We start from the raw sequence: 20,746 nt of genomic DNA, 5'->3' as shown, positions 1-20,746 counted from the left end.
GCGTGTGATCATAATATCCACTCGCCTGTTTTGTGAGGGGCCTGGTAGCTTCCCTTTCACACTGGGGCGGAGTTGATGTAACCATCTGCCTTTGTCTGAGGTGTCCCATAGCCTCTGCCACTTGCTAGTGATTGAATTCTGGATCATACTTCGGATTTCGCTTTTTGAATAGGGATGTTCCAGTGACACATTCAATTCTAGCGCCTGTCTGGCTAGTTTGTCCGCTCTCTCATTGCCGGGTATACCAACGTGAGATGGTATCCAGCACAGCGTGACCTCCTTCTCATTTTCCTGTTTTAGTTTCTGAATGAGAGCCAGGATCTCATGGATGGTGTCGGGTCTACTACTGGAGTGCTTGGTTGCCAGTGACTGTATTGCACTGAGTGAGTCTGAGAGGATAACCACTCTTTTCTCATGTAGGTTGCGACAGTACCTAAGTGCATGGTGTATGGCTTCCAGCTCTGCAGTGTAGACCGATTGACCGTCCGGCAGGCGTGCCGAGATTGTGTGGTTGGAGGTGGCTGTGTGGATGAGGATACCGTAGGCGGTTCTGTTTCTCACGGGATCTTTTGATCCGTCAGTATATATGTGCGCCGAGTCCTCGTAAACCGTGTCAATCCTACTGAGCGCTCTGGCACGTAGTAGCATTGGATTCTCACTTTTAGGTGGTTCATTTGTGAGAGTGGTGTCGACATTTGGGGACCGGAGTCTCCATGGGGGACATTGCACTGTCATTGGTTGGGTTGGAGGTTCTACCTGGTCGCATCCATGCTCTCGCCTTAGCTGGATGACCCTGAGCCCACCTGGCGTTGTGTTGGGTCTCTTTTTAAGCCACGCTTTGGTTCTACCAGAGTAGAGTTTCTCCTCCCACAACCTAGTGACGAGTGGATTGGAGCAGCGACTCCAATAGTTCAATGTCAGTTTCTCTCGCCTGAGATGGAGTGGTAGCTCCCCAGTTTCCACTAATAGGGCTTGGTGGGAGGTACAGGTCGCCGCGCCTGTGACCAGTTTAAGAGCTTGGTATTGAATGTTTTCAAGCCGGCTCAGAGCCGATTGGGAAGCACTGTGGTAGGCTTCGCACCCATAGTCTATTTTACTCCTGATTAGGGATTTATAGAGGGTCAAGAGTGTTTCACTATTCGCTCCCCATGAGCTGCCGGATACAGCTCTCATAGCGTTGAGGTCCTTCTGACAACTCTGGGTGATATTGTCTATATGTTTGGCCCAGGTGAGGTGTTGATCGAAGGTTACCCCGAGAAACTTGGCTGATTTCTCAAATTTGACCTCTTTGCCCTTGAGTTTTAGACAGGGTGTGTGGCTTACACGGCAACCTTTACGCTTGAAAACCACTCCTACTGTTTTCTCAGGTGAGATAGTGAAACCCCATTTGTCGCACCATTGTTCCACCCCATCGAGAGCTTCCCTGAGTTGAGCTTGGATCTTGGATAGCTCTCGATGTCTGACCCATACAGCCCCGTCATCGGCGAACTTAGAGGTGTTGGTGTAACTGTCCCGTGGGACGTGTTCAAATAGGTCGTCAATCATGATATTGAATAGCGTGGGACTGATAGTGCTTCCTTGCGGCGTGCCATTATCTAACCTGTGTCGCTCAGACAGGTGGTCCCCGAGGAGGACTGATATCGACCTTTCTTGCAAGAAACTTTGAACATAATTTGCCATTTTCCCTCGTACACCAACATTCTCTAGTTTAAGGAGGAGTCCATCGTGCCATACCATGTCAAATGCTTTGCTGAAGTCTAGGAAGACAGCAGCTAGGTACTCTTTCTTGACTTGGGCTAATCTTATATCACTTTCCAGTCGGAAAATGTGGTCAAGACATGAGCGGTTTGATCTAAACCCGCTTTGGTCATGAGATAGGTGTCCGTTTGTTTCAAGGTGATGCTTTAGGCGTATATTCACCATTGCCTCCATACTCTTGCACAGATTTGATGTTAGGGATATTGGGCGATATGAGTTGGCGGACGCCTTCTCCTTTCCTGGTTTGAGCAGAGGTATGACTGCCGCATGTTTCCATGCTGCAGGTACCTCCCCCCTATCCCATATCAGATTGTACAATTGTACGACGACTTTGGCTACGCTGTCAGGCAACCTTTTTAGCATCTCATAGCTGACCATGTCCTCTCCGGGACTAGTACCTTTTTTGTGGTGTATGGCAGATCTGAACTCCTCCACACTGAAGCATTGATTATAGGCATGCTGTTCGCCTGGGGGTGGGGGGAGTCTGTGACCGTGTGCTGTCTTAAATATACCGGACTATGTAACAGTAAACACATTGTGAACGCGTGTTCTCTTATTCTGAATATGTGTTCTCTTATTCTGTATATGTGTTCTCTTATTCAGCATGTATATGTGTTCTCTTATTCTAAATATATGTTCTCATCTGAGCCTGAAGCTGCAAACATGACTTTTTTTTAAAAAAGTGTGAGAAATTATTTTATGTCTTTTTTTTTCGAGACAGGTTCGTCGAGGGCTGGAACGGGTTCAAATTTTCAACCCGGGTACCCGACCCCTGTGTACCCTACCCTATCCGGATACCCGTTATGTTTATTCCTGACATCACATTTGTAAGAAATGGCAATGGATTTTTCAGCTCTGATGCTAAAAGTTGGAGTTCGTCAGTATCCTAACCATGTATTTCATTCAAGTGACTAATCGATATCTAATTCTTCAAAGACAATACACCATTTTAATCATGGAAGAGTAACAGATTACATTGTTTAATCTATTGGACACATGATCATAACTGGTCCGGGTACTGAGACTAGCCCGGGTCCAAATCTTTACCCACCCGTCTTGGGTATGCGGGTTACCCGTCCCACCCCTTGATATGGCATATGCCTATAGGAACTCTCTTACAACAATATATGACTGCGGTTTCTTTTATCATCCCACACGTACGTGCGGTGCAAAATTCTGATTCTATTCACACAATGCACCTCTTATCCGATTACTAAATCAGCTTTGCGTGTTACGCAAACCGCGTCTAGCACCAGTTGCGCCCAAGTGTAACCAGCTGTAAGGGTAATAGTATATTTGTGCACGAGAACTGGACGAGATCGCGATATAGCTGTTCAAAATTTTTGGCGGAAGGAAAACATTATGTGAATGTTTACGGAAATAATAACAGAACGGGCTCTCTGATCATGCGGGATCATGTCAAGTCCCCGAAAAACTCGACGCAAAGTAGAATTAGATGATGCCGTTGAGCTTATTTCAAAGTGTAAGTTGATTACGCACTCTTTCACCGGTTGTCATTTGTCAACAAATATGCAAAATGTCTGCTCGCGAAATTGATTTATTATACTCAAATTTGCCTGGTCTTATTATCACTTATCAAGACATGTATTTTGAGGGGAATCATTCATCTTGTTTTCTCAGTTCTAAACTTAAAGCAGTACTATATGATATTTCGGCAGACAGCGTATGACGTGAGTTGATTGATGTTGTGAGATATTATGACTCATAATAACAGATGGTTGTGTTCACAGGCAGACTCACTGCGAGTGAATATGAGACTCCGAATTGCCTTTGGTTTAAATGATGATGTTATGAGATTTAGAATGTGGATGTCACGATTTGATCACGAGTGATCACACTGAGATGGTGCCTGAGCGTTGGGCTTTGACATTACAAACTACGCTTGTCATATATGTCATATAGCATATTATCAGAAGCATGTCATTTTAGACATTTTAGATAACTGGAATCATTTCTTAATATGGGTTTTCAGATTCCATATATTTATTGCGCACAACATATTATGAAATCTTACCGAAGTCTGCTGAAACTTTCTCTTAGTTATAGTGTAATGTTATTTGCTGTAAAATGTATTGACTGTTGAATGTCAGCCAGTTAAACACTCGTAATACAAAGGTTTATGAAAACACTAACGCTGATGATTGTCACAATGAAGTCATAGACTGTTTATACTTAATGCACAGAACATGTACGGAAATCTGTCAGATGTCTGCCTGCTTGATTATGTTCAGTTTAATGTCACTTTCAGTAAACTTTATTGATGGATAGAGTAGCTGACTAAACATAATTTCCTATGGTTTTGGACAAACCAATGCTGTTGACAGCTGATGTTCATCCAACAAAAGTATGTTGATACCAATACTGTTAATTGAACTCACTCAATAATGCCATGCTACACTTGTATGATATTAATCACATTCGCGAAATATGTAAAATCGGTGCTGCATTGTTTGATGGACAGGTCCAAACCTATGGCCATACTACACTAAGAGCCAGTGCCTTTATAGGAAATATCTAACAATCTTTGCACTCACAAAGACAAAAGATAATCATTTTGTTCAAAATGGAGATTATTTCAAAGTTCTTATGTGCAAGGGTATTTTTCTTGTACACTGAATGCAGTCATTTAATTACTTTAAAGCTAAAAAATACAGTTCGAGTCTTATGAGGAAATTCATCCACCTCAACAACATGGACCAAGCCATAACATGGACGATGCCAGGAACTGTGTTTGCATGAACAGTTTTTTATTTATTTTAATTTCAGTTAGAATTCTTGGTGCTCAAGTCTGAATATCAGAATCTGAACCACTTCATGAATACAGATGCATAGCAGGCGTTAAAAAATCCCATCGCCAGAAGCCTGGGACCAGTCTGTTTTCTTTTAGGGCAATCAAATAATAGTATCTTACTAGTCTATGGACTACTAGATAAATTCCACCTATGGTTTCAAACTGCAAATAATCTTGGATTTAATTTCATATCTGCTCATAATGAAGCTTAAAGTTCGCAATAATAATAAAGTAGAGCTAGTATAGAGTAAAATTATCTCTGTTTGATGAATAGTTCAGTAAACATTAACATCACGCATTGTGTCATAAAATCAGGACAAGTGGAATATTAGTCATGACAAGTTACTTTCTTGACGTCACTTGTCCTGTGGCAAGTGGCTTTTCAACATATTTTTGAAACCCAGCGTAGTGAATTAGAAAAAAACTGATGTTTAGAATGTTGGTATTGTTTACACAGTTGCCGGGGTAACCAAGTGCTTGAATATGCTTTGATCCACGCAAAACTCGGGCCACTTAATTCATATACTCCATAATGGCTGGAAAATACTCAGGGCACCATCAAATGAAGTGTACTTTTGCACTGCATGACCATGTTAAACATGTCACTGACCTATTTTTAACTAAGTGTGCTGGACTCCATACAGAAAATGGACACAAGCAATTATGTTGAGTAAATAACAGTCTCTGAGACAGGTTTTCATTGTGATACCCTAATTTTGTCAGACGAGAATGACATGCACCATGTGCACAAATCATGCTTACTGGAGGGATTTATCTAGACCTATTCTTGAGGCACTTAATGGCACTAAAATCAATTGTTGACTTATGGCTAGCTGTAACAGATAATGCCCACTATACCTTAGTGATGGGCCATTATCAATTCTGTTGTCAAATGACGTGTCACAGCATTATTGTCTTCTTCTGTCAGCCTAATGACATCATGCATCCATAATGACATTGTTCCATGACCTAACAGTGTTGGGTCAACAGCCAGTTGTCTGAAGTAAACTTATAATTAAATTTATGATACTGTTTTGTATTTTTTTAATCTCATATTCCATCCATTTTGGCTAAATAGCGATATTGTCTGGCATTTAATTGAAGACCTCGGACTGCTGAAAGTTATAATGCCCTGAAAAACATCGTTAATCCTATATTCTAAGATGCTTTGGTAAAAGATAAAAGGCGCCGACACTTTTTGCATTACGTCACAATGTGTTGACGTCACTGCATCATTCCAGTCTGCCCCCTCTTAATTGAACTTTTTAGCAGTGCGTCACAATGTAACCAACGTCATGATGGATGTCTGTTGCCACCGCTTCGTACAGCCTCCCAGAGTAAACTACTTCAACGCATCCCGTTTCTTGGTTTGCAGTTGCATCACACAGCTACCATCACTGGTGGAAACATTACATTTATGTTTTCCAAAGGATAAAATGTCTAATAGTTTGACTCAAAATTTTACAGAGACACAGTAATGTTTGCAGTGTTTACATTCCCACAATGCAATCATGGAATGTCGCATGACTAGTCAGCTTCAGCTGAATGTGCTGATCTAAACTTTCGTTGGTAGTAGAAATGAGATGGTCATATTGCCTTGTATGGTTTAAGAGATTCACAGACGTAATTAAAATGATCAAGAGAAGATATTTAACCCGAACATAAACCGTCACCAAACTGTTCATCATTTGTTTTTCTAGTAGCGTTTGTCTTAACCTAGGAGGCTGACACATCAAAAGAACAGCACATCAATTAGCCCTGTGTAAGGATTCTTAATTTAGGCCACAGACACCATCGTTTGTTTTCTGCTATAGATTAATCAAAATTAGGCTTAGAAATTATTAAATACGGCATCTTAGAAACTCTGATAAGAAATACAGTTCGTTCTACCACCATGTATTGTGTAATAAAGTACACTTTCACCCTGAACTATAATATCATTAAAGCACTCGGACGTAATAGTTCAGGGCAAAAGTGTGCTTTATTACACTATACATGGTGGTAGAATGAACTATATTTCTTAAGTAATTAAAGTGTCAGTAAAAATTCTCAAATTTGAATTACAAGGTCCCCAATTCTTGTTATTTAGTAATACCATATGTTATAGTTTTGAAGAAGTGACTTGAATTTCAATCAAAGATTTGAGTAAAAGAATGAATATTTACAGATTGATTAACAAAGGGACCTTGGAATCCGAGTATGTGAAAACACTGAATACATCTTGCAATATCATGCTGTTCTAATTGATTTATCAGTTGATAATAGAAATGCATTTGACAGCTCAGTATTGAGTTATTGTTCCAATGTTTATTTTGTAACATGTTGTCTGCAGGTGACTCAAGTACCAAGATCCGAGGGAACCTGCCGGTTCAGCTGGCTCTGGATACTATCCAAGATGTGGCAGAGACGGATGGTCTGCAGCCTGCTCACATCACCACACTGCTAGACAAGGCAGCCAGTAGTGTCCTAGGTGAGTCAGTGGTGCCTTCAGGGAGTCAGTCAGTAGTGTCCTGGGTGACTCAGTGGTGTCTTCAGGAAGTCAGTCAGTAGTGTCCTAGGTGAGTCAATGGTGCCTTCAGGGAGTCAGTCAGTGTCCTAGGTGAGTCAGTGGTGCCTTCAGGGAGTCATTAGTGTCCTGGGTGACTCAGTGGTGTCTTCAGGAAGTCAGTCAGTAATGTCCTAGGTGAGTCAGTGGTGTCTTCAGGGAGTCAGTCAGTAGTGTCCTGGGTGACTCAGTGGTGTCTTCAGGAAGTCAGTCAGTAGTGTCCTAGGTGAGTCAATGGTGCCTTCAGGGAGTCAGTCAGTGTCCTAGGTGAGTCAGTGGTGCCTTCAGGGAGTCAGTAGTGTCCTGGGTGACTCAGTGGTGTCTTCAGGAAGTCAGTCAGTAATGTCCTAGGTGAGTCAGTGGTGTCTTCAAGGAGTCAGTCAGTAGTGTCCTAGGTGAGTCAGTGGTGTCTTCAGGGAGTCAGTCAGTAGTGTCCTAGGTGAGTCAGTGGTGTCTTCAGGAAGTCAGTAGTGTCCTAGGTGAGTCAGTGGTGTCTTCAGGGAGTCAGTAGTGTACTAGGTGAGTTAGTGGTGCCTTCAGGGAGTCAGTAGTGTACTAGGTGAGTTAGTGGTGTCTTCAGGGAGTCAGTCTTAGGTGAGTTAGTGTTTTCACAGGCCCTGGAGGGCAGAGAGAAAGAACATCCTCAGTTTGCAATAAGCCGTGATCAGTAAGTGAGCTGTTGGAACAGCTCTCCAGAACCCATAAAACAATTAGTGTCTTATTAGTTTGCTTTCTTCCTAACTTCTCTGTGTCATTTTAAAAACTGTTGCGTCAATGACAGAAAAGCGTTACATAAGCATCTGAAATCACATCATATGTTTAGGTTGTTGGTATACAAACATCAGTTTTTCTTTTGAGGCGGTTCGGAAACGTTTTGGCAACATTTGCAATTGGTTGAAATATTTTGCATGACATTATATAAGTGTTTCTGAAAATGTCTCATGTATCTATGTGCGATATGTCACAAGCAGAATGAAATACACCTGCTGAATGTATATGAACCCTTCAATAAGATCGATATCTGTCCAACGATAAACACGAGCCAGGATTACAAGTCTGATTGCTATAAGTCTTGAAAATGAAACATTGCACATTGATACCTGTGAATATGTTCACAGAGATATGCATCATGGCCTAAAATTCATATATCAAAAACCTTTTTGAGATATGTTAACAAAATCAATGTGTATACCAAGGAAACTGCTTCCCATAACACCTCACACATGAGGGTTTCACGCATCATTTGATCGACTGAAACAATGTCGCGCACACTTACAGGGTATTCAGGAAAACAACATATAAAGCTAATATGGCCACAAACTGACATGTATAGTATATTTTCAAAGCTATAACATCAACATGTCAACATCATGAACTGTCGTAAAATGTCAAAGAAATGGTGCTGCATTTTGATATAACACTAATTTTGATTAGCAAGAAGGCTTACAGTGACTTTAAACACATATTTCAGATTTAACATTTTTCATAATTGGCATTGAAATTATTAACATTATATAATGACAAACATTTTTGCCAAACAAGAGACAATAGGCCATCTCGCAGATACGTTAGGTCTCGGACTGGTCTTAGGTGAGTCAGTCAGTAGTGTCATGGGTTGGCAATTAGTGTCTTCAGTGGATCAGTCAGTTGTGTCTTAGGTGAATCTGTAATTTGTGGGGTTGGCCAGTAGTGTCCTAGATGGGTCAGTCAGTCAGTAGTGAATTAGATGAGTCAGTAGTGTCTGAGGTTAGTCAGTAGTGTTTTTGGGTGGTCAATAGTGCCTTTGATGAGTCAGTTAGTCAGTAGTGTTCTAGATGGGTCTGTAGTGTCTGAGATTGGCCAGTAGTTTTGTAGGTGAGTCAGTCAGTTATGTTTGAGGATGGACAGTATTGTCTTAGGTTAGTCAGTAGTGTCCGAGTGTGGCTGGTAGTGTCTCAGGTAAGTCAGAAGTGTCTTAGGTAATTCATTTGTGTCTTAGGGAGGCCAGTTGTGTCTCAGCATCAGCAGTGCCTAGGTGAGCCAGTCAGCCAGCAGTGTCGGAAGGATCCAAGATGGGTCAATAAAGACATTCATGATTCAGTCTGGGAGTTAGTCATGCATACCTGCTAATATGCATAAACATACATTTTTCGCTTTTCATCCTGGGGGTACTTGCCACAAATATGTTCAACCCTGAACAGATGCCACAACCAGCATCAGCAATGATCAAGAGTGGCATGTGCAAATGTTTGACCACATTTTGACTGATTTCTGTTACAGTGCAAACTGTCAGCTCTCGGCTGATCCGATGTCTGATCCCGAGAGTATTCGTACCAGAGAAGGCAGTGGTGAAGGCAGTATCATGGATGTGCACCAACAAACCTCCCACTGCAATACAGGTTGGTTGTTTTCTGTTGTATGAAGTGATCTCACGTGTGTTGATAATTTCTACAAAACTATTACAAGGCTAAGAAAAATAGTCTTTAATGATGGATGGATGGATAATCTTTGATATTGATGATGAGGATGAGGATACTACAGGTGACTAATTACAGCTGATTTTCACCTATGCTACCTACATCTTTTGTTCGTCTGTCTGGAATGAGTGAGTGAGTTTAGTTTTACTCCACACTCAGCAATATTCCAGCTATATGGCGGTGGTCTATAAATAATCAAGTCTGGACCAGAAAAACCAGTGATCAACAGCATGAGCATCGATCTGCACAATTGGGAACTGATGACAGCCGTGTCAGCGAGCCTGACCACCCGATCCCACTGGTCATCTCTTACGACAAGCATAGTCGCCTTTTATGGCCAGCACGGGTTGCTGAAGACCTATTCTACCCTGGACCCTCACAGGCCCATCTGTATTGAAATGTCACCTACATATGAAGATCACTTACATCTAAAGGCCACTCATGTCGTCTATACCTAAAGACCTGTGAAAATCCAGGTTAGAATTGGCCCTTAGAAACCCATGTCTGTCATAAGAGGTGACTGACTGATGCTTGTCATTGTATCCCAGTAATTGAAATTCTTACTCATGATGTCAATCACTGGATCATCAGGTATAGACTGTTGTATACATACCACTGTCATATAGCTGGAAGATTGATGAGTGCACTGTCATACAACAAACACACTAACAAAACAAACAAAACCTCCTCAAGTAGTCACTATATTGCCCTGAGTAATACTAATAGGACCCAAGAATCTAATATTTGTGCTGTTCCACAGAGTCTGCTGGTGAGGTGGGTGCTGCTGATCTACGACCACATGGACACACACAAGAAGTTACACAACCTGTACGGCATCCTCTTCTACTTCCTGGAGAACCAGACCCTGGTAGGAACAGTTACTTCCGTTTAATGTAACAAGCACAATAAACACACCACAATGTATTAAGTATTTCGTTTCCATCAATCAGGATTTTACATAATTCCTACATATTCAACGCAATACTTTTCTAAAAGAATCTAAAAATATTATTTTACAAGTTCAGCTTTACACAAGGTATATGAGTGACCCTCACAATTTAGTTCAATAATATTGCTTTGATATGCTAACAATGATACCTTTCCTTTTGGTGCCAACTGTATTGAAAACACCATGATATTAACAGAAAGTATGGGGATACCAAGTAGTTAAAAGTAGACCCATGCTAGAATGTGGTAAAAATACCAGCCAATGGTAGTTGAATACATCATTACTACAACAAAATCTTTGAAAAACTGTTGCATTTTGACTTGTACAAATAAAGGTTATGCTAAAATTTTCATGCCCCCCAAGTACTAAAAATGACGCCCTAAAATAAGTAATTACTGTGATTCACCATGACTCCCATCTTTGAAACTAAAATCCTGAATCCACATGTTAGAAATAGTTGAGCATGCACACAAAGAAAGCTATATTAGTTATTTTGATTAATTGTTGACTGAAGTGATTCACATCAATCATGAATGTCTAATAGACATAAGACAGCAGAAACATACATCATTTTGACTTTATGATTATTACCCTCACCTGTTTTAGGTTAATTGATGTGTTTACTGTGTGAACATGAGACGCCTCCAAGGCTCCTGAAATTGACTGCTATTGTATTTTCAGTTTATTAAAATGTTTGACAAAGGTACTGCTTGACAGAGATATTATGTAACTTGGCATTGTTTTGCTGAACATTGTTATGGTTAATAATTTGCCATGACGAAAGGTATAAGAAATTCCCTCAGAACCAGCAAAATATAACACTGACTAGTCTCAAATATTCAATATTTTGTATTGAACAGAAAGCAAGATACAAAGATTCACAATAGAGGTTTCACGTACAATGCAATTGAGTCAAATCTAAAGTAATGAGTCACAAATGTAATACCAACTCACCAGAGTCTGGGTTTGAGAGTGGGAAACAGTTATACTGAATGTAACATGGTGAGCGGTCAGGAAGCGGTCATGTGGGTCGAGCGTTGACAAAGGCTGGCAGTTTGATGTACTCCAGTTATCCATGTGTGTGTCTGTGGATGACACAATAGTCAGTCTTTATATGAAAAGTCACCAACTCCCGAACATTCGAGCACTTTGTGACCACTTCGCCAACAACTCAGAACTTTCTCGTAACAACATTGCATGACAGGCCAATTGTTTGACTTAACATTGCACATTGTTTGACTGACTCTTTGCATGACAGGCCCACTGTTTGACTGACTGTTGACTGTGTGATTGTTATAGTTCCCCTACATATGCCATCTGCTGTACCAGCTGACGAGGAAGGAGGATGTGAAGATGTTCCGTGTACGGAGACTCCTCTTTCTGCAGAATAAATATGTAAGAAATATATGATTTTCATCTGCTTGAAATATACTTGATTATTACTTTCCCGTTGAAGACACTGCAGTGTAATATTTTTACGGCAATTTTACACTAGTGTAATACCGCTTGACGTATGACGTCAAAATGGTTCAAAGTTGTGACGTCACAATGCTAATGTAGCTGTCGCAGTTTTACTAGACCTTGGTGACTCGCTGAAAGCTGAGAGTCCTCACACTGTAGGCAATTTCGTCGCAGTTTCTGTCAATTTATGTTGGCGAGTAATAAACAGAATACTAAACTTGCTTCCGTGAAATACCATTTTTATTAAACTTGTTAAAGATTTAGTATTAAACTCGCTTTCGCTCGTTTGATACCAAATCATTAACTCATTTAATAAAAAGGTTATTACATGGAAGATCGTTTAGTATCCTCTATATATCTCATTTGTTCTCTCTGGGGGATTTCAGTCTCTGATTTTTAACACAAGAAAGCTGATGTTCAGTTTCACTGCATTTCTTCAGTTTTTGTGTGCTCAGTAGACTAGAGTAGATAAACAGTCAAAATGTTCTGTCATGTGTGTCATTGTTGGTTGTTCTCCAGGGGTCGCAGCCATATATTGTTGGTCTTCTGTCACTGTACAAGTTGTACTATCCAAACCTGGTGTCTGTCCCAGTTTCAGCAACAAGGAAGGTATGATTTTGTTGTATATCACACAATGGCATGTCAAGGACAACTCGTCGCAGGGCTATGTCTTGTTGTGCAATATAGTGAATACATACAGGTATCGGTATGTCTATACCTAACGTGGAAAAAGTGACAACTAACTTGTTTGATTCTGATTTTACATGTAGATCCTTTTTTCTACATACTAAAGTAAATATTACTCAGCCGGGTCAGTGTCCACCATTTTGTTGTCATGGATATAGGTGAGAAAGCCGCAATTGAAAAAAAAACATGACACCATCGTTTTGTCAATTTTGTAGAAGGGAAAAATCAAGCCACATGTTTCTGAGTTTCCCAAAATATGGACTTTTAAAAATCCCAGTTTTGCACGATAATATTTTCAAAGTTTGCCTGTCAAGGGCTCACAGTTTGAATATGATAGAAGATTTAAACTGATCCTCATTTTAGTCAACAGAATTACTTATAAAACATAATATCTAACTGCATTGTATACAATTTTACATGTAAAAGGATCTCTTTTGTACATACTCCAAATTAGTTTAAAAACATTTTGTTCAAAATGTTTTCCTCTTATAAAAGAATTTGTTATGTGCAATCAAGACGTGAAATTTCAGTAATGTTGATGTTTATATGTTGACAGATTTTCTTCAAGAGTCATGATCGGAAGTGGGCGGAGCTGATCAAGAAGGTGCAGGAGAAGTCCCTGTCTGAGCAGGGTCTGAGCATCAGTGTTCAGGAGTCCCAGCTCAGCAAGGCAGGAGCTGTCCCTGGAGGAGTATCTGCTAAGAGGATCAACACCAGCGCTCTGATGCCGGTATGTAACATGCCATTTCAGTCTGACCAGTGTGCGTCTTGTCTCCTGGGTGTTTGAGGAACTGGAGTCACTGAGCACAGTTGTCTCCCAAACGTCTGCGTTCCTTGAAATTCCAGATTCATCCTGATTTTGTATATACATGTAGTTTTGTTAGCACTTTACTTGTGCTGTTTGTTTCCAAAACAGTAAATGTTTATGACATGACATGTGGCTTTAGGCTTTCCTCCATCAGTGAGATGAGAAGCGGAAATGTTATACTGTTTAGAGGTGTGTTTAACCTGTTATCTCTTGCATTTCTCACTTGTCCATCACTTGTTTACTCACTCATTCAGTCAATCACTGTGTTTACCCATCTGTGACCGGCCCAATATTCTGTGTTACCTCATCTATCTTAGACAGGTTCGGTTCCATCACTCACCATGTTAACGAATCTATGTTTGACACGGGGCCAACACCATCACTCATTCTATATTACCTCATCTATCTTTGACAGAGGTTCAGTTCTATCACTCACCCTATTAACAGATCTATGTCTGACAGGGGCCCAAGACCATCACTCATTCTGTGTTACCTCATCTATCTTTGAAAGGTTCAGTTCCATCAGTCACCCTGTTAACTGATCTATCTTTGAGAGTGGGACAACACCATCACTCATTCTATGTAACGTCATCTATCATTGACAGAGGTTCAGCTCTGTCTCTCACCCTGTTAACGGATCTATCTTTGACACAGGGCCAACACCATCTCTCTCCCTGTTAAGTGATCTATCTTTGACAGAGGGCCAACAACATCACTCTCCCTGTTAACTTGGACTAAGTACCATGACTGTGTTCCTGTGCACCCATCTGTGAATGGGTACCTCAAGGATGGGAAAGCTACATTAACTTGGTGTGTCTAGTAGGCTGCAAGAGTTGTATGATCCCCAGGGAGCTGGGTTTGGAAATGCAGTGTACCATTGAGATCGACATCCGATGATCAAAGGAAAAACAAAGTGCTTTTGAACAGCTGAACCAGATATCGGCACTATACAAATGTTAGCACAACAATAATAATAGTAAATCTATCTTTGACAGAGGTCCAAGAGAAGACGTATCATCACTCCAGCAGTGCATTCCTCGTCATTAGATGACAACAAGCACAGTGAAAACGTCCAGCTCATGATTGACCACATCACTGTGCCCTTTGTGAGGGTGAACTCCTTCAAGGAAATGCTCAACCAAATCGACAGAATTGAGGTATGTTTTTTAGGAATCATTTGCTAATATCTCCTGCAAGATGCATGCAAAATTGCAATTGAAAATGTGTAAATGTAAGAATGTGTTTCAAAAGCTGGTCAGTTTTTATCCAGTTTCCATTTGATGTAAATTACATAACTCTGATTAAATATAATGCTAAAATGAACCAAATGCTATTTTATCAAAGAAAATCACCTGTACATGTTGTATGGATACATGTATGGCTATTCCTGTAAAGTCCAAAGAGTTATCTCCCTTCCAATGTTTGACTGCTTGTATAACCATTATGAGTATTTTGAACTAGGACAAAGTGAATGGAAGGACCCATAATGTACCTTCATTTTCAATGTGTAGTCATTTTCAACTGGGGTAGTCTAGTGGGTAAAGGGTTTGCTCATCATACTGAAGACCTGGCTTCCATCACCTGTATGGGTACAATGTGTCAAGCTGTTATATTGCTGGAATATTGCTAAAAGTGACGTAAAACTAAACTCACTCACTTACTTATTTTTGACTTGATGCCTACAATTCCTGAAATATTTGTAACATTCGTTTTGTGGTGTGTGGTCCTGTGCACAGGAGTTTGGCAACGTCGGGCTGAGACTGTCATTGGAATTTCTAGGACTTAAGTCCTGCTGCAGAAAGTGATCTCCCCTTAGACAACTGAGTTTGTTCAAAATTGCCTTTGTTCACCCCGCAGAAAATGGGTACCTGGTAGGATAAAGTCATGTGACTATAATTCAGATTCTGATTAAGCACTCACTTGGTGTTTGGAGACTTTGCTTTACAGAAGAGGACTTAATACTGTTTTTTCCAGTTCCCCAGTCAGGTGGCCGCGGCCCTCCAGGATCCAATCCTGCAGCACGTGGTGGCATATTCGGCTGACCAGATAGTCGCTTTGAGGTTCAGCTACTGGCTACAACATACTCTCATTGAAGGTAAGACACAGGGCTTCAAGGAGCAAACCGTAAAAAATGGTTGGATTTTATTATTCCTGAGGATATTTGTGTGTTCCATTTGGACTTTAAGTTGGTCAACTAGAGGAAATACTCTCAATCCATCTTCATGTCAGGTATATCTTTTGCAGGAGCAAGATGATAGCAAGTTGTTTATAGTTTGTTCACTTCGTTTTGAATGAAAATGATAATCTAATAGCCATTTTAATTCCTGAATCTCAAGCAGGTTCACGTTTGCAGTGTAGGGCTGTAACAATACAGTCAGTCCATAACACGATACGTTTCGAAAATGTAGGTGCGGTGGTATTCATAAAGAAAATACTACTTGTTACCCTATTATATATACTCATCACACTGGATGTGCATCCTCCATGAATCTCCACTATATCCTGGATGTATCTATGGCTCAGCTGTATAATTTTATTACCTCCCTTTGCTAGCTCCTCAATCTCTTGTTAGCCAAACAATAAAGCTGCCATTAAAACCGAGCATGCCAGTGTCAACAAAGATAGCTGTTGCAGCTGAAAAGGATTGCTTGCAGTGCGACTCAGATTTTGGGGAAAGCATAAAGACAAATTGTCTGGTCTGAAATTTTTACAAAATATGCAAAAACTTCTTCTACGGTGACCTCTTTCAGAGTACCTCTGCATCATTTGTGTTGCCAAGTTTAATCAGTTAGATAACTTAAAAAGTGAAAGTGAGTTGTGATTGCTCTACTTCCCAGCGTAGATAACAGATTGGATGAAAGAGCCACCAGCCAAGGGAGATAAATTCATCAGGCCGAGCAGTAGATGCATCCAGGGTATGGTGGAGATTTATCTGAACGTATACCCTGGAGATATCGAGGATGATTGGATGTGTTGCTGGCTTTGTAACAAATAGGATTATCTTAACAGATACCATATCACGTGACATGTTATGTGAAATGATTGGTTCTAACTCATACTTATTATATAGTCAGAATTGTACAATACTGCTCTCATCAGAGATTCCTTGTGAGGTTTTGCTCTTTTTTTAATTCCTGTATACTTATCATTACTGAGAGAATCTTATCTGATCCCAGCCATGTTTTATTCTCTGGATAACATCTTTTACCTTCAGGCTGTCAAAACCAAATGCCCTGTTCGAAAGAGTTCCAAATTCTTTTATTCCTGCAACTTTTCAACATTGAAATGGCTGTTAACTTTGTCTATTGTGTTGTTTTGTGGTATTAACCTATATGTCATTTTTAGTACGTAACCATGTGACCACTTTCAGATGTTAAAAGAATTCCCCTTGAGGTATTAGAGTATTGTCATTGTCATTCTGTTGACATTGACCTTTAACCACAGTGCTATTGGAAGTTATGTATATATTTTTTTTAAAAATAAAATCATTATTTTATCTAAAAGTGGCTGAACATTCGATCCTAGCGATCATGAACAATATACTGAATTCCTCAATCAATGGGATTCAAAAATCCCAGCACACAACGCCCTGGACAAATCAGTATTCATCTCGGGCAATCAAATAATGGTATCTCATGTCCATGGGCTGCTAGATAATTTCCACTTATGGTTTCAGACTGCAGATAAACATGGATTCCATTTCCTATTTCCTCAAAATGTAGCTATTAAATTTCACAATGATAATAAAGTAGAGTTATGTTTCTCTGCTATTTATCATGTCTCCATAAATAGTCCACTAAACAGTAGCATCAAATACCATGTTGATTTACTCTTTCATAATTACATTATCATGATTATGTCATAAAAATCAGGGCAAGTAGAAAATTAGTCATTACAATTTACTTTCTTAAAGTCACTTTCCCTCTGGTAAGTGGCTTCTAAAAATAGTTTTGAACCCCTGATTCAGAAAGGAATACGGTTTGATTCATGGAATATGCATATGAATCATAACTGACTGCCATATGAAAAGAAACATCAAACATACAGTTTTCTTTATCTCTCACCCATCTGTCAAGTACCCCACCACCCTTGGGGATTTTACGGGATGCTTTAATTACCCTGCATCGTGTTTGCACCCAACTGTGTTTGTTCCACAGTGATTGAATTAAATAGGGGGAAGCGCTTCAGTTAGTACCATGGAGCGCACTGTCTCGCGTACAAGAGACACTAGGCCATCTCATATGCCCATGTTTCATCGGGAAGAAAGACAATGACGACATTATGTGATAATATGAATGTTGCATGGAACTGACATTGCCATGATAAATTAAGTCAATTACATTTTCACAATATTTTTGTGGGCAGCTATGCCCACTTGTTGTCCCCCCGTAACGTGTTTTCCAAAGGGTATTAAATAGACTCTGTCCATCCCCACACTCATGTGTCCGTGCACATTTGTCTTTTCAGGAGCAGAACTTTAAAAACTCTCTCTATTTCTTCACCAAACTTGGCACATATATAGTTCTGTTGGGGTACTGGTGCCTTTGGGTAGTTTTTTGGAATTCGGAATGAAATATTTTTGGTGTTTCCATGGCAACAAGTTTGACTTTGAAATTGGTGGTTATGAACTGGTGCCTTTTGGTAGTTTTTGAATTCTGAATAAGATATGTTTTTGTGTTCTATGGCAACACGATTGGCTTCAAATGAAGCTGGTGGTATTGCTGCTTTCTGGAGCAGAACTTAAAAACCTTTCAATACTCTCCTTCCTCTGCTATATGCACACGACATTTGACATAATCGTAACTTGTATTGTAGACATATTCACAAGGAGTATTTTGCCATTGCAGGGGATATTGATCACTTTGTCTTCTTGTTCTTGCTGAAATTACTAACGTCTTGGTTATGACATCACACAGGCTCATTCAGTTTTGCTCAGGGGAAATGTTGGATGAGAGTCACTGTTGATGTTTTATGAATATTAGATGCAGTGTATAAAATAGCGTCTTCCCGGCAGTCCCGCTGCTTGCCAGTTGCATGGCAGGCTTACAACTGTATTTTATAACAAGCCCTGTGGGTCAATACATTTTCCAAGGGTATACGTTTGACTATGTCATTGACTATGGGAAATATTTCAACAATAATTTGCAAATGTGGTAGCTAGACAATGTCTGTTCAGTTCATGATCAATCAAACCATAAGTTCCACAGATCAACCTACCCATTTATCTAACACTAATGAACATGAGCTCATTAGTTACATCACTTTAACACCTGATTTCAGTTACCTGTTTGAAATACAGGGCTGGTTACATGTTAACAGGGCCAGCAACTTTTTTCGTTATCAGCCTTTGTGGGCTTGCTGGGTATTTTTGGAGTTTCATACACTGTTAGATAGCATCCATGTTACAAGTGTTTTCTGTTATTTTCAGAGTTTTTTGAAATGCCAAGAGAGAATCGTGATGAGAAAGAACAGTTTCTTGACCTTCTCATTAATTTCACAGATTTCCTTCAGGTAAGATGATCTAGTGAGCACCTAACATGGCCATTTACCTTTTGAGTAGTCATAAACAAACTACCATCAGGGTGCCAAGGTATCTTTCTAGCCATTACATATTCACTGTTTAAAGGTTTATTTTGGTATGTATTTTACTATCTTGAGTCTTCCATCTGGGTATCTTTGTCACCACTGAGTAGATTTAGAACCAAACAGTACAAGCCAGACTAAATATTCAGCTGAAATACAATGCTTTTTCAGTGACTTTAAATATGTGTTAAATAAGTGCCCAAACTGTCTCATAATTTCACACAGCGATATACATGTCAGCAATGTGAACAACAAGCATGATATGGTGAATTATGAATGTGTATAATGCATGAATGTGTCATGCCCAGGGATTTACAGGACGCAAATTCATGCATCCTTTTCGCATAAAAATTAACAAAGGATGCAACCAAATAGATAAAATACAGAAAAAGTCCAAATACTTTTTGAAAAATGTTCGTCAAGTAACAATAAGTTATCACTGAGTCTGCTACCAGCTGGGTTATGATATCATTTGCATTTTAATTACTGTGATGACCATGTTACACAGTACATTAACAGTAACTGACTTGCAGTGATATTATAACATAGCATTAGTAATGATATTTAAGTGTCAGGGACCTCCATTTTGTAGTTCAGGACCCCTGAAAATAAAGAGTGTAAGTCCCAGGAACCCTCAAATACAGAACTCAAGGTAGTAGAATCCTTGGATGCCTGTATTTAATGAGTAACAGAATATGTTTAAAGAAACTTGTGTTGTAGAGAGATATTTCTACAGAACTTCACCAGGTTGTTTCAGAGCTTTTTCACATGCTTGGTGCATTTCATCATATTCCAATTGCGACCTTTGGTGGTCATGATGTCAGTCACTGGATTGTTTGGTTCAGACATTCTATGGTGAGAGCACTATCAAAGACAACAAAGCCAAACACAGACAGCTCCTCTAACTGCTGTCTGCTGTGTTTACAGGAAGGAATTCCCGTAGTGGACATGTTTCTACAGAGGTACCTGCTGACGTGGAACGGCTCAGACTACAGGCAGCACATACTCAGACTCATCTCTAGGTGTCGGATATACCCCTTTGGAGGTATGTGTGTGAATATACTGGTCTCTTGGTGTCTGATACCCCTTCGGTAGTGAGTGAATATACTAGTCTTTAAGAGTAGGATATACCCCTTTGGTACTATTTGAATAAACTCATCTCTCGGTGTCAGACATAGCCCTGGGGTGGTATGAGAATATACTCATCTTTAGGCGTTGGATATACCCCTTTGGCAGTATGTGAATATACTGGTCTCTTGCCGTTGGATATATGCTTTGTAGGTGTGTGAATATACTTATCTCTAGGTGTTGAATATACCCTTTGTACATATGTAACTATATAGTCACTGCATGATTGGATCCTGTGTACATTTTTTTTAGGCATAGACAAAATTATATCTTTGATTTATGTCATGTTGATGGTGACAGCTTCTTGCTGATTCAAGCTTCAATTTCTGTTTCAGTATTAAATGACTTCATCTTAGAACCATTAAGGAAGCTGTACTTCAGCTCAACCGTCTACTTCAAGGTGGGTTCCTTGAGATTATTGAGTTGCCAGGGTTACAGCAATTACCAGTGAAGATCTGGGTTAGAATTGGTCTTCAGCAGCCCATGCTTGTTTTAAGCGACGACTAACGAGACAGGGTTGTCACACTTGCTCACTTGCTTGACATATGTCATTGTATCC

The 20,746-nt window shown here is 40.0% G+C and overlaps 1 protein-coding gene across 1 annotated transcript in view; it reads left to right on the top strand.

The window, feature by feature from the left end:
- Nucleotides 1-3,075: 3,075 nt before the first annotated feature.
- LOC137282592 (centromere protein I-like) overlaps nucleotides 3,076-20,746 on the top strand; it is a 29,373-nt gene continuing 11,702 nt past the window's right edge. Inside the window, exons 1-12 of the mRNA XM_067814364.1 lie at nucleotides 3,076-3,241; nucleotides 6,903-7,040; nucleotides 9,375-9,493; nucleotides 10,332-10,439; nucleotides 11,820-11,915; nucleotides 12,501-12,590; nucleotides 13,225-13,398; nucleotides 14,472-14,633; nucleotides 15,451-15,571; nucleotides 18,905-18,987; nucleotides 19,987-20,104; nucleotides 20,523-20,587. Coding sequence (XP_067670465.1) covers nucleotides 3,175-3,241; nucleotides 6,903-7,040; nucleotides 9,375-9,493; nucleotides 10,332-10,439; nucleotides 11,820-11,915; nucleotides 12,501-12,590; nucleotides 13,225-13,398; nucleotides 14,472-14,633; nucleotides 15,451-15,571; nucleotides 18,905-18,987; nucleotides 19,987-20,104; nucleotides 20,523-20,587 — 1,341 coding nt within the window. The 5' untranslated portion in view covers nucleotides 3,076-3,174. The remainder of the gene's footprint in view (nucleotides 3,242-6,902; nucleotides 7,041-9,374; nucleotides 9,494-10,331; nucleotides 10,440-11,819; nucleotides 11,916-12,500; nucleotides 12,591-13,224; nucleotides 13,399-14,471; nucleotides 14,634-15,450; nucleotides 15,572-18,904; nucleotides 18,988-19,986; nucleotides 20,105-20,522; nucleotides 20,588-20,746) is intronic.

The sequence above is a fragment of the Haliotis asinina genome, chromosome 4, assembly GCF_037392515.1.
Source record: "Haliotis asinina isolate JCU_RB_2024 chromosome 4, JCU_Hal_asi_v2, whole genome shotgun sequence".
Classification (NCBI taxonomy): domain Eukaryota; kingdom Metazoa; phylum Mollusca; class Gastropoda; order Lepetellida; family Haliotidae; genus Haliotis; species Haliotis asinina.
Note: the sequence above shows the minus strand (reverse complement) of the source record. Positions and strands in the feature narration are given on the sequence as shown.